This window comes from Aptenodytes forsteri, unplaced genomic scaffold (assembly GCF_000699145.1).
Source record: "Aptenodytes forsteri isolate BGI_AS27 unplaced genomic scaffold, ASM69914v1 Scaffold118, whole genome shotgun sequence".
Taxonomy (NCBI): Eukaryota; Metazoa; Chordata; class Aves; order Sphenisciformes; family Spheniscidae; genus Aptenodytes; species Aptenodytes forsteri.
This window is the reverse complement of record NW_008795859.1, coordinates 920,967-933,043: the sequence shown is the minus strand read 5'-3', so window position 1 is coordinate 933,043 and position 12,077 is coordinate 920,967. Positions and strand designations below refer to the sequence as shown.

At 35.9% G+C, this 12,077-nt stretch overlaps 1 protein-coding gene across 1 annotated transcript in view; it reads right to left on the bottom strand.

Moving 5' to 3' along the window:
* The window catches only part of HECTD4 (HECT domain E3 ubiquitin protein ligase 4), a 65,744-nt gene extending 54,462 nt beyond the window's left edge, over positions 1-11,282 (bottom strand). Inside the window, exons 1-9 of the mRNA XM_019473308.1 lie at positions 10,980-11,282; positions 8,231-8,320; positions 7,746-7,876; positions 5,701-5,809; positions 4,914-5,052; positions 3,800-3,970; positions 2,315-2,507; positions 785-946; positions 580-693 (exon numbers count right to left, since the gene is read on the bottom strand). Of these exons, the coding sequence (XP_019328853.1) occupies positions 580-693; positions 785-946; positions 2,315-2,507; positions 3,800-3,970; positions 4,914-5,052; positions 5,701-5,809; positions 7,746-7,876; positions 8,231-8,320; positions 10,980-11,242 (1,372 nt within the window). The 5' untranslated portion in view covers positions 11,243-11,282. The remainder of the gene's footprint in view (positions 1-579; positions 694-784; positions 947-2,314; positions 2,508-3,799; positions 3,971-4,913; positions 5,053-5,700; positions 5,810-7,745; positions 7,877-8,230; positions 8,321-10,979) is intronic.
* Between the last annotated feature and the right edge of the window lie 795 nt (positions 11,283-12,077).

Here is a 12,077-nt window from a genome sequence, read left to right as displayed (position 1 = left end):
TGAGCAACTGCATTGTGCATCACTTGCTTTGTATATTCTTCTTATTATTACTATTATTATTAGGATTTTATTTTATTTCAATTATTAAACTGTTTTTATCTCAGCCCACGAGTTTTCTCACTTTTACTTTTCCGATTCTCTCCCCCATCCCACCAGGGGGAAGTGAGCGAGCAGCTGGGTGGTGCTCAGTTGCCAACTGAGGTTAAACCACGACACCAGCTAAGATGCATTTATGTATTTTCAAATATAGAGATAAGATACTCAGAACTTTTTAGCACCTTACAGCATAAGCAGCGTATAAAAAAAAAACAGACTTCTTTCAGGATTCTTTTCTGCTACAGAAAATACTTTTCTTGAGCTTGTATGCAGCTGAAACTGCAAAAGCAAGATACTGGAAATTCCTTCAGGGAATTCTGAACTTTCAAAAATGTTAAATTTACAAAATTTCATGGTAGACACAAAACCCCACCAACTGCAGAGTTGCTTACTGCAAATTAAAATCCAGACAGATTATTTAGAATCTAAGGGTTGGATATGTCCAGTTCTGATATATTCTCAGAAAAGAGATCTACTTCTTACCAAGTCCTGGAACTAGAGCACCACGTCCAAGCGAACTTCCTGCAGCATCAATGAGATCTGCTCGGCTTGTGAACTGCCCATCCGAAATATTGAACACCAAGCTTGAAGCAAGAACTACATAGAAAAAAGTCTCCAATAAATTTCTGAGAAATTTATTGTATTTCAGAAAACCAAGGACTTAAAATCTGCCACAAATCTGACTTACTTTTTAAAGATGACAAAGCACTTGTTCCTCCAAAGAGTGAGCGTGTTGCAGAACTGCCTGATCCACCTGGGGGTGGGACCAACATCACCAAGTACGTTCCACATGTGTATATCGGAGTCTTCCTTAACATTTTCAGTGGCAGCCCACAGCTAGTGTTTGCAGCTGAAATATTAAACAGAAAAATATAACACAAACATCTATTTCTTCATAACATTAAAAACTCGTAAGAACAAGCAGCAAACAAGGTAGATTTCTATTTAGGTCTTCAAATAAATCAATATGGAAATTCATTTAAGCTACATTTTGCAGCATTCAGAAGTTGGTTTAAGAAGTTGTATATAGGGATGGCCTCATAATCCCAAACATTCAGCATCAAACCCCAGAAGGATACAAACGCTTTCACAGGTATTGAAAGAGGAAAAAAAAAAAAAAAAAAAAAGAAAAGCGAGAAAGCGCGCTCTCTGGTTTCCAAACCAGAAAAATTAGGAGCCTAAAATTTAAGTATGAACAACACTGTTTTAGAATTGTATGGTGATAAACATATTGAAAGCAGTATCTTAGAGCCAAATAATCTTTCAACATAAAGAGATCATTTGAGATTCACTACGCATTTACTATTTTAAGTTCTCCTGCTCCACATGAAATGTATACAGTCATAATGATGTAGCTCCTGCCACAGCTGATCAACACTTTTCTGAGCACTGACTACAGAATTATCCAAGAATAACCACCTACTCTTCTTCTTCTGTAGCTCTCTAGTTGTTAACTAGCAAAACACAGCCTTTAAAATAGCTCTTCAAGCTAACTCTTTGCCAGTTTTCCTGTAAGCTTATCTATTTCCTGTATAATTTATTTTTATAGAAATACCTTTAATTATTTAAAATTGAAGAAAGGAAACTCATGTACATATGAAGAAAAAAGAGAAGTAATTCAGAATAAACTGAATAAAATCTTATCTTAAGACAAATCTCACAAAGCTCCAGATCATCCTGAAAGCCATCAATGCTGTTCATTCAAGATTCCCTAACTTGGGTAGTTTCAGCAAGCCCATAAAAGAATACCCAAACGTTGTGCAAATTGCCTCAAAAAAGCAAAATTACCTCCAATTTATAATACTCAACTTACTTGTGAAACAATAGTTTCATTTTCTAAACTGCAGCCCATTTTTACATAACAATTAGAAGCCCAGTTGAACTGCCAGCAGAGAAATGCAATTATCAGTTTGATCAAATGTGGCATAAACCCGGCCTATAACTGAATACATGGGGGAAAAAAAAGAGTGCTACAAGTATTCCTCCCGTTTTTTATTCTTAAACTTTTCTCACAATCAATGCTTAATTTAGCAAAGGAACTTGTAATTCAAGCATTAAGCAAATACTGCATATATATTTCAAACACTTATTTTGGAAAAAAGAAGCACACTTTTTCTTTTACGTGTCCCAAGAGGTTAGTAATTACTAGAACTGATACTGTATGTGTTAAGAAATAAACCATGAAAAGTTACTGGGACTCAGTAAAACCTCTTCTGACCTGCTTGGTCCTCTTTCAATGTATTGGAGATCGTAGAGCCAGTGAGAGCAGCCAATGTTGCTGATGGGGAGGCTCTATACCTAGACAACCTACTCAGAAGCATCTCATTTATACTCTTTGCAGATTCACCCTCTTTTCTCATTAATATAATTCGTTCCTGTAGAGGATTTGCTATACATACGCCATTTTCAACCTATTAAAATGGAGAAAAAAATACTTTTAGATACTGAAATCCGTAGGAGACAGACTACCTTAACTGAACAGTAAAACTGCACAATACAATATATCAAGTAGGGATACAAACTTAAACTTGAACCCTGCTGGCAGAATTTCTTACAAAAAAGTGTTATAAAAGCTAGACAGGTGAGTATTTGTTTTGTTTATGACTTTTGGTTCAATATAGTATCTTCTATTTTTTCTGTCCTCAAAGACAGAACTGCTTGTCATAACCTTAAGTTTATTTATGAAACTCTACTTCAAAATACTTAACCTCCCTGTATTCTTAATGACATTTCACCGGCAAGTTTTGTAAAGAGAGGTCTTCAAATAATTTGCCAGCCAAAAAGTGTAAGCAATTATTTTCTTAGACCATAATCTTCAGGGGATGTGTTAGTAAAGAATGCATCTCTTAATGAAGATAAGATTTGATTGACAGCATTAGGCATTTTCCGTAAGTTGTACTACTATAGCCTACCGCTTCTAGCTCTATCATCCCAGTAAGTACAGCTGTTGCACAGCAACTGCTGAGCAGATACACAGACACTGCGCCCAAAGTACTCCATCAAAGCTAAATCCTCGTACAATTTCAATTATCAACACTAGACATCTATGAGTTGCTGTAAGCTCTGCTATATAAATGAATAAAATTTTAGACTGAGGTGCTTCATTGTCAAATTAAAATACACGCACAAATGCAAGTGTATATATGTATATATACACATATATACATACGTACATACGAGCCATTGAGAGAAAAGGGAGTTAAACTACTGATACATTTCTCTAGACTTAATATTTTGAAACGCATTTGGTTTTACACTAAAACCAATGATTGTTATACTACATAAAAAACATTTTAGGCTATAAAATGCAGTGTAGACAAAACAATTGTATTTGTAACTTGTGGGACCTGATTGGCTTTTAACACAATGAAGCAGGTCCACAGTAAACAATGCTTTAAATCCTAATACACTGAGCAGCTGTCCCAGCATAAAACTTAATTGCTTAATTGTAATAAAATACGTTTTATGTTACACGACAATTCATACTGCTGGAGTATGATAGTCGTATGTCCTCTGAAGATAGAATTGAACAGTACACATTCTGTTCTGTTAAAAGTTAATTCGTAAACACATTACAAACAGCTATTCAGATTACACATATCAATAGTCAAACCTAATACGTTGATTTGAAAATGCTGATATTTAATTAAGCAGTAGTCATGCTACCAACTCCAGAGTCATAGAAAACACATAATTTGCTTACTATAAGTTCAAACATATCCATAAAAACAGAGTGGCCTTTTGGTGTTTTTTCATTGAGGCTTGCAGGAGACCAAATCCAGTAGAAATATGTACCATCTGAAGAAAGATGCACGGTAGTCATAGTACTGCCAACTGGGAAGTGATTTACTGGCATTGGGATTATTTGACATACCTACGAGAAGGAGAGCATCTTAACAGTTCTTATTTTGAAGTCTGTTCTTTGAGTCTTAACACTGTACTTAAAAATATATAAATAAATAAATTAAGATGGAGTGCAGTTAGTCCATAAGAGGCTTATTATTGGACATAATAGTACTATTACATTTATTTGTTATGAAGAGCTACTCTATAATGTTTGCCAAATGGATCTACTGCATACAAAACAGCTTATATATCTAAACATTTAACATACCTAAAAATAAAAGGATCATCTCTCTAATGATTGAGAGCATACCCACAGTACCATAAGGAAAATACATAGACTTTCTGCAACTTCTCTGAAACATTACTTGAAACTTTGGAAGAAAATGGGAATCCAAACTTTCTCAGTTTCAGGAAACACGCTGGACATAAATGTACATATCCATCCTTAAAACCATGGCAGGAAAAAACCCAAAGTAAACAAACTATCCATTTTTACAAAGGACGACAGTTATTTATCTATAAAACACAATTAGATCAGAAACAATACCTGATTTTTGTTACAGTAGAAGAACAATGAGCTGTTCAGGAAGATTATGTTTTCAGTTTAAGTCAAAGTCCATTTTGCTATTGTTTGGTTGTTTTATAATGTGACCATACTATTAGTCTAGCTCTTACAATACTATCATAATATAGTGCAGTGTAAGTCTGTATATGCATATACATATGTGTATATGCACACATATATACACATACACACTAAGACACAGAAACAGAGTAATATCGATAATATAACTTACAACTTCTATCATGCAATGCTTTCAACGGGGGTTTATAAAAAGCCAGTTTCACAAAGTAAAAAGAAGCAGCTTCAAGGACAAAACTAATTAAAGTTAGAAATGATTGTGATTAATTAAGAACGTTTTCTTACTCTACTATAACTCTGCAATGAACATCCTAGCTGTTCCTTTTACCTGAAGGGTATGCTGATCCACAACCTGGAAAAGGGAGTGAGGCTTATTATCAAAAGAGACGGGCCGATGAAGAAGTTTGCTGTTGCCAAAAGCAACCCACCCAGTCTCCAGCTCCTCATTACGGCAGTACACAAAACCTCTGGCAAAAAAGCAGTATATTAAAACTCTTTAAAACTCTGTGCTATTTTTTGTTTTTTTTTAAGAAAAACTCACAACCACATTCTTGAACTTTGAACTTAACTCCAAGTCAGCATAAGGCGGCAATTTCTGCTGCAAGACTTAAAGCATAAGAAGCCTCATGGCTTGCAAGCAATAAAGCAGCAGGAAGATACAGTGAGTCACATCTGCACTAATCAATTATATAATGTATTTTTTTTCTAATTAGGTCATTCTTATAAATTCAGCAATTCTACAACTATAAATAAGAAGGTCACAAAACTAGTCTACAGTATATGCCTCTCAGCAAAGAAAAAACCAACTTACTATACGTTAAAAAATAAAATAAAATCTAAAATACTAGCTATTCTGCTAGTATACCTCTTTGCAGGAGGTTGGACTAGATGGCCTCCAGAGGTCCCTTTCAACCTGAATTATTCTACGATTCTAGAGAAAAACATACTCAAGAAGAATTTCAGATGAGAAAACCAAAACATTAAAATAGCATTTAATGAAAATGCATAATATGTTCTAATCTTGTTACACCTAACATCTATGAGTGGTTTACCAAAACAGTAACTTTTTTTTTTAAACAGATCTGCAGAACAGCAAATAGTCAACTGTCACTTACCGCAAAGTACCATGTAATCCAGATCCTAATTTGCTTATTCCTCTGCCCACTGAATTAGTTGTATAAAGATAGAGCCCATCTGCTGCAAGACAGCGCCCTAAGTCTGCATCTGAATTAGGAAGAAAGAATAGAGCAGAGACCTCCTCTGTAACATACAAAACTGGAAATTCTCCATGGTCATTACACTTCTGTGGTAGCTACCACAGCAACTGAAAACCAACAGATGCTCATGACAGGTCATTACTGACAGGTCAGAACCATTTTTTTTTTAATACTGAATTTATTACTCGGTGTTCTAAGAGCTACTGTAACATAGTCAAAGTCCATTCTTTTTACAGTAGTTTCTTTACATTTCTTTCAAGCCACACCCAACCACGCTTAGGAACACAGGACTATTCAACCGAACTCATTTCAAGTGGAAAATCCCTTTACTTAAATATAAACCAACTTGAGTATTTGCTATTAAATGCCTTCAGAATGACATAAAGGAGCAGAAGACCATTCTCTTCTGTTTTTGCAACAGGTAATGCTGTTCAGAACTCGGAACTGGCAGCAAGATAAAATACAAGCAAGGCTTATGACCATGCAAGCTTTCTGCTCAGGACCGCTGATATCTGTTTGTGGGGAAGGAATAATCTAATATGGAGCATTGATCTAATTGCTGGTACAACTCTGTGCTTCTCTTAAAGCTAGTAAGCAGACCCTTCCACCCCTGAACACTGTTAAATTAAGACAAAATGTATTTCAAACATAGCTTTGTCACTCACAAAGTAGTAATTATTAACAATCAAGATGGACACACAAAGCAAAGCCTTGTAACAGGGATGTCAATAAACCAGTCCAGTCAACCTATTTAAGTTCACAGAATCTGAACAGTCAGCTAGGGAAAGGAAAAAAAAAAAAAACAAACAACAGTCACTCTCATAGCAAGAAAGCCTCTTCAAAATATAGATGTCTTCATTAAATTTGCAGATAGCCTAAAATGACAACTCAGGTTTGTAAATTCCTATGGCTTGCATTAAACTTAATGAGATGTCATCAAAGCTTGAACTAATATTTCTAAAGCAATGTGAACTCTCATTTAGTGCAAAAATAGTAAGCAAACAAAGCAGTAAAAACTGAGAATTAATTCAGGGAAATACAGGAGAACGCATTAAAAAACCATACAAAACAGATTCAACAAACAAAAGTAGAATAGGAAAAGGGGAAAAAAAGCAATGAACTTGTACTTCTAAAAATAAACTTGCTCTGCCAATGATAGCTACTGAATACAGTGATACTGCACAGGACAAAAAAAATTATGCTTACTGAAAGACTAACGAGTGGATAATATCCAATCTCAGTTTGACCTCTCTGCAAAATTCCTACTGCAGTCAGGGAGGGTCACTGTATCTACTGCTTTTGACGGTTTCCTACAACCTGATTACTAGACAATTTAAAATAGCATCTGATCTTCAGCAACCGAAAAGCAATGCTTTTCTGAACCCCATTATGTTGGATTTAAAAAAAAATTACATTCCATACTATCATTAACACACCAGACTTAAGATTTAGCCTCTTAATTTTAATATAAAACAGGATAATTTTTTTCTGTCTGATCCCCAAATCAACTTTAAAAAAGCAAACAAGTCATTTACATATCTAGTTAGATTAACTTAATGAGAATAAGAATAATGTCATACCTGACAAGCCAAACAGCATAAACAATTTAGTACTCCTGTAAATTAGGTCCATGTTTTCAAAACTTCAGTTTCGAATGTACAGACTGAGACAACAAAGTGCCCAGACAGTTGCTGCCCTCCCCCTCTGATTATATGTCAGGCTTCGAGACACTCCTATGATGCCCAGTTCTCTCTCCAGATGGTCCTTCTAAACCCTCCAGCTTTCAGTTATTTGATATGTACTGTACTTGCTTTTACATTACTTCCAACAGAAAAGGAGAAATCTTTTCCAAATCTAAAGTCTAAAGCTTTACATTTATTTTTCACCACCACTAAAAGCGTCTTGTCCTCCCCTGTAATATTGACAGTCATGAAATAATTCACCTTTATTTTCACTGCTGGAACTACTGTTGGCATCAGGTGCAGGTAACATGTCTTCAAAGCCCCAAGACACTATATGCTTTCCTCCAAGCAAACAAGAGGGTGATCCAGGTCCTCCCTCCAAAAGCAACAACCTTTAAGCAGAAAATAAAATAAGATGCATACAGAACAGTGGTAGCAAAAAATAGCTAAACCAAAATGTATCTTCATCTTAACTTTTAAGTAATTATTCTGTCAGAGTTCATAAGCCACTTAAAGGAATCATCAATAATTAAAAAAATAAAACCACCCCAAAAACAACTAGTAGATCCTTTTAGATTTGACTTTCTAATGTCTTCCTTCCGCAATTAACTAAATTTCAATCTTTCCTAGAGCTTTCAATAACTCTAAAGCCTTTTAATCACATTTAAAGACATTTATCTGTAAATGCACTTCTACATCAGCTCTGAAAATGTGTAAGTACTACAATTAGAAAAGTCACTACAAACCTGTATAATACATCAGCCACAGGCAAGGATCCTAGGTCAGTCTGTTTCTGTAATAGATGCACTGTATGAACAAAGGTTTTCAGCGACCCTCTAAAAGGATAAGAAAAACATGAATTGAAGATGTCTATTGAAACAAGACTGAATGCACACAGACAACAGCATCTACGTAGAATATAACATCCAGTAGCATAAAGACAGAATATCCAAGATATGTCATCAAGCTTCTTTTCTAATTTGCATTTCTTTTCTGGATGATTTTCATTCTTTTGTGGAGGAAGTGAAAAGAGGAAGAGAAGGTAACATAAAGGAAGAATGCTGGCAAACCTCCAGTCTAAATCACGCTATCTTTTTGGAAGAGGATGAAGAACCATGCAGGTAGGGACATCAGCAACCATGGGCTGTGTCATAAACAACATGTATAGTAAAGGCAACCTAGGCACATGATAAAATACCTCAATCTCGCATCTATTACAGACAACTACTTTCAATATTTCTTGTAGCTGATTAATCATATTTAGATCTTCAAATACAGTCTGCAGGTCTTCCTGGGGCTGAGCCAAAGTATTAGTAAGAGCTGCTGCAGACATAGCTAGAGATGGCTTTCTTGACTAAAATAGAAGAGACCATATTAATTAATTTATTATCAAGATTTTCATTACTTTTGCTTCCAAACACAAATTTGGAAGCTTTTCCTCTTCTGAAGTGATGCATTTAAATGTATATAAGGACTATATACTTCTGAAAACAAAATTAAACTGAAGTAGAAGCTGTTTCTAATCTTGCCTAAAAGTGTGTTGCTTTAAAATTTTATTGTGGTATTTACAAACATATGGAGTTTGCAACTCTAATTATAATTCTTGTTCATTCATAAGTTGAATACTTTTTTTGGAGAACCTATGAAATCTGTATGTTAATATAGTGGAACACACCTGTTTTTTGTAGAAATAAAGAGACACAGAGCTCTAAAAATGTATTTTACAGTTTCTCTTTTAAAGGTCAGGGTATTAGGAAGAAGTAACTTTCTGAAAGATGTGGTGGCTTTATTTCCAGGCATAATAGCCTAGCTAAATAAAAGAATCTTGACTGCATCTTAGGCATGACAGTAGTCAGTTATGAATCGATTTCTTCAGAAGCATGACTGATCAATTGAAGAGATCCTTTCCATACACGCTACTGAATGTAGCACATTGTCACACATGGTCAGTCTTAGCTCCTTAACTTTCCTCCTCCACACCCCAAACCCTGTTTTCCTCGCTGTCATTTTCAGCTGTATGCTTTCACTGATAAACCTCAGCTTGGAGAAAATTGACATTGAATACTTCAAAGCACCTCAATTAATTATTTAAAGCAATATTTATCCTGTTGTTTTATTCTTAGTAATATGAAGCACCCAAGATTGCAACTAGGAATCTCAATAATAGTCTCATTTTGAAGTTTTTTTCTTCATAATGGTACCCAACACGACTTACATATTTAAAGGAAAAATGCAAGGCTTTCATAGGTGAACAAAGCACATCAGAATATTACAACTCTGTAAACAATGCAAGTCAGATTTGCAAAGAAAATATAAGATCAACCTTCATTTCAAAAGCTGTATTTGAAATTTAGCTCTTTTACAAATTCAGCTACAAAAGAACATCCTATACTTCCTGAAAATTGACATCTGGAAAAAAATAAATGAGATCGTGTTTATCAAATCCAATTTATCTGAGCTATGTTCAAGTACATTGCCTTTTAGATAAGGCAGTTGTCAGTGTAGAAGAGTTTGCCAAATACAGTTGATTTCTCATTGACTTCATTAGAACAAGTACACTAGAAATTAAGTGTCTTTCATTTGAATAAACCTTTTTCTAAAGCAAGTCATGACATCTCCTAAGAACTTCAACATCTTAAATCAGGGAGAAACTTGACAGACAAGGCTGCAATCTGAGAAACGTTAAAGCCAAGATTTTCAGAAGGCTATTAGTGACTTTAGACCCACGTTCACATGGCTTTGCAGAAGTTAAGTTTTGTATACTCCTCCCCCTCTCCCCAAGCCCCATCCCCTAAAAAGATTAAGTTTTTCCTAAAAGCTACTATGGCCACTTTGTCCTCAGTCACCTGATGCCATGCTAAACCCATGCAGGGCACCAGATAGTTCAACGTACACTGGTTGAACTCTGCACTGGCAACAAAATGAAAAAATGCCTCCAGATGTTTCACAGGCAACACTGAAATCTGAAACGAATTGCCCAGAAACTTGGCAGTAATGCTTTCTACAGCTAAATGAAGGTGCGTAAGTGTCATGGTTTAACCTTCAGGATTAAAGGGGCAGTACAAAGGGAAAAGTGAGACAACTTTCCTCCACGATAAACACATTAACTCTATCCCTGACGAAACCAGGACAATAAGCTACAGGATTAAAGGGGCAGTACAAAGGGAAAAGTGAGACAACTTTCCTCCATGATAAACACATTTGGAACCATTCCTAGAACAGGATGCTTCCAGTACAAGCAGCAATATGCACAAGAGACATTTCTAACCTAGATCCTTCTGTTTTTACATATGCTAAATACATGCAAAAAATAAATACTTAGCTTATCAGTTTCACCCTTTCCAAACCAATATTTAAATATTAGAAAGAAACAGACTAGTGTAAACCAGAAATTAGTATCAACAGTGTGGTCACATCATTTTTGATTCTTATGATTAAATATAAACACTTACTACCAATATCAACCACAACATGTCATTTCAGTAGTTTCCTTACCTTGCACAAGCCAAGGCAACTAGGGCAGCAGCAGCATTTTCTTTTTGCTTGTATGGAATCTGTTGGCCCGAAGCAGAAGTGTCTTCCAGCCAGGAGCACAGCAAAGACTCTATCCCATTAAGACAGTCAGCTGGTTCCTTAGTCAAACTCAAAGGCTGGCAGTCTCGAAGGCAATTCAATAGCACCTCAGCAGTTATGTTACAGAGAGAAGGGTCTGTTCTACTTTGAGACTGAATGAGGGGAAAGACCAACAGAAGCCCCATTCGTGAAGTAAACGGTGCCTGTTCAGGCTGCTGTAACAAGCCTTGACGCTTGAGCAAGGCCAGCGCTTCCTCATCCCCCGAGCTCTCCCGGTCATGCTGCTCCTCCAAGGCTAGCTGGCGCTGGGCGTTCCAGAGTCCACGCAAAGCATTTAGTCGGTACTCCAGCAGTCGAGCATAAGCATTGCTCTGGTTTCCACACACAGATCGTAAGCGCTCAGCCAGCTCCGTCGGATTCTTGGTCTCAAATGTTAGTATCTGAAAGGAGGGAAAAAGTTGGTATTTATATAGGTTTTCTTTTTCTTAAGGGGAAAAAAATAGCCTGTAGTATGATTTCTAGATCAGCTGTCCTCTACAACAGATTGTGGGATTTTTTTTTAAATTTCTGGGCACGAATAAAGTTACATTGGAGGCCAAAGAGCATGCAAGTGGTATGGAGTCTGTTATTGTTGACTCAGCATTGCCACAGAAGCCTGAGCTTGGGGGTTGCTGACAGAGATTTTTAAACTTTCAATAGTGATGTTAAAACAACAATAATGTAGACTGTAAAGAAACATACATACAAAATAGTATCTTTGAAAATAAAGTCTCGCCTCCCCTGGAGCATTTTTTTTTTGTAATCAAGGCAATTTCGCTAAGAACTTCAAAAGGACTGAGGGAGTGGAAGGTCCCAGGGGCTGAGTTTAGAGCCTTTCTATAGAAACTAATAGGTCAACAATATTTTGTAATAAAAATGTGTATGTTCTAGCTTTAGAGCTTTTCAAACAAACAAACAAACCAACCAGTTCTCTTAATTGTTCTAGCTTTAGAGCTTTTCAAACAAACCAGTTCTCTAAAA